Genomic DNA, 1122 nt, shown 5'->3' on the forward strand with positions numbered 1-1122 from the left:
GCCTCGCCGCCGCGGCAGCCCCAGCCCCGCCCCCACCCCCTCGCCTGCCCCCACCCTCCTTCCTTTTCTCTCGCTCTCTCGGCGAGAGCGGCGTGCCTCCCTTCCCAGATGGCAGCCGGCAGCGCCATGCAGCCTCCCGTTCCTCCGCCTCCTCTCCCTCCTCTCCGGCTCTAAGTTAATGCCATGCTGCCGCTGCTCCTCCCGGCACTGCTGGCCGCCTGCCTGCCGCCCTGCCAGGGCTGGAGCCCCTCGGCGGCTGCCAGCGGGCAGGAGGAGCAGGAGCAAGAGCTCTTCTTGCCCCCTGTCAACTCTTCCTCCCGCTCCTTGGCCAGCCTCGAGATGGACCTCGACGGGGCAGCAAGCAAGGAAGAAGGCAGCACCGCCAGCCCGGGCACGCCGGCTGCCCCTAGCCGAGAGCCTTTCCCTTCCGCTCCCACCTCCTCCGGGCAGCAGCAGCAGCAGCAACAGCAGCAACGTCCCCAGCCGCAGCCCGCCGAGGACCCGCACTGCAATATCAGCGTGCAGCGGCAGATGCTGAGCTCGCTGCTGGTCCGCTGGAGCCGCCCGCTGGGCATCCAGTGCGACCTCCTGCTCTTCTCCACCAACAGCCACGGGCGGGCCTTCTTCTCCGCCGCCTTCCACCGGGTCGGGCCGCCGCTGCTCATCGAGCACCTGGGGCTGGCGGCCGGCGGAGCCCAGCAGGACTTGCGCCTCTGCGTGGGCTGCAGCTGGGTGCGGGGCAGGCGGGTCGGGCGCCTGCGGGGCGCCGTCCCTCAGGCCGCCGCCGCCGCCCCCTCCTCCTCCTCCTCCTCTTCCTCGCTCTCCTACCCGCCGGCGGCGGAGCCCGGCCAGTACTGGCTGCAAGGGGAACCGCTGAATTTCTGCTGCCTGGATTTCAGCCTGGAGGAGCTGAAGGGGGAGCCGGGCTGGCGGATGAACCGCAAGCCCATCGAGTCTACCTTGGTGGCTTGTTTCATGACACTGGTCATCATCGTGTGGAGCGTGGCCGCCCTCATCTGGCCGGTGCCCATCATCGCCGGCTTCCTGCCCAACGGCATGGAGCAGCGCCGCAGCACCGCCGCCGGCACCGCCGCCGCCGCCGCCAAGTAGCCTCTCCCGGTG

At 70.9% G+C, this 1122-nt stretch overlaps 1 protein-coding gene across 1 annotated transcript; it reads left to right on the forward strand.

Moving 5' to 3' along the window:
• Positions 1 to 75: 75 nt before the first annotated feature.
• TMEM158 (transmembrane protein 158) lies at positions 76 to 1112 on the forward strand. Its single transcript, XM_010566950.1, has one exon. The coding sequence runs from the start codon at positions 184 to 186 to the stop codon at positions 1108 to 1110; it is 927 nt and encodes a 308-aa protein (XP_010565252.1). The 5' UTR covers positions 76 to 183; the 3' UTR covers positions 1111 to 1112.
• The last annotated feature ends 10 nt before the right edge of the window (positions 1113 to 1122 follow it).

Source organism: Haliaeetus leucocephalus, unplaced genomic scaffold (assembly GCF_000737465.1).
Source record: "Haliaeetus leucocephalus isolate CR32 unplaced genomic scaffold, Haliaeetus_leucocephalus-4.0 Scaffold222, whole genome shotgun sequence".
In the NCBI taxonomy this organism is placed as follows: Eukaryota; Metazoa; Chordata; class Aves; order Accipitriformes; family Accipitridae; genus Haliaeetus; species Haliaeetus leucocephalus.

Bases quoted from the DNA above. Each gene is read 5' to 3' on its own strand.
- TMEM158 (XM_010566950.1), top strand. From the start codon at position 184: ATGCTGCCGCTGCTCCTCCCGGCACTGCTGGCCGCCTGCCTGCCGCCC.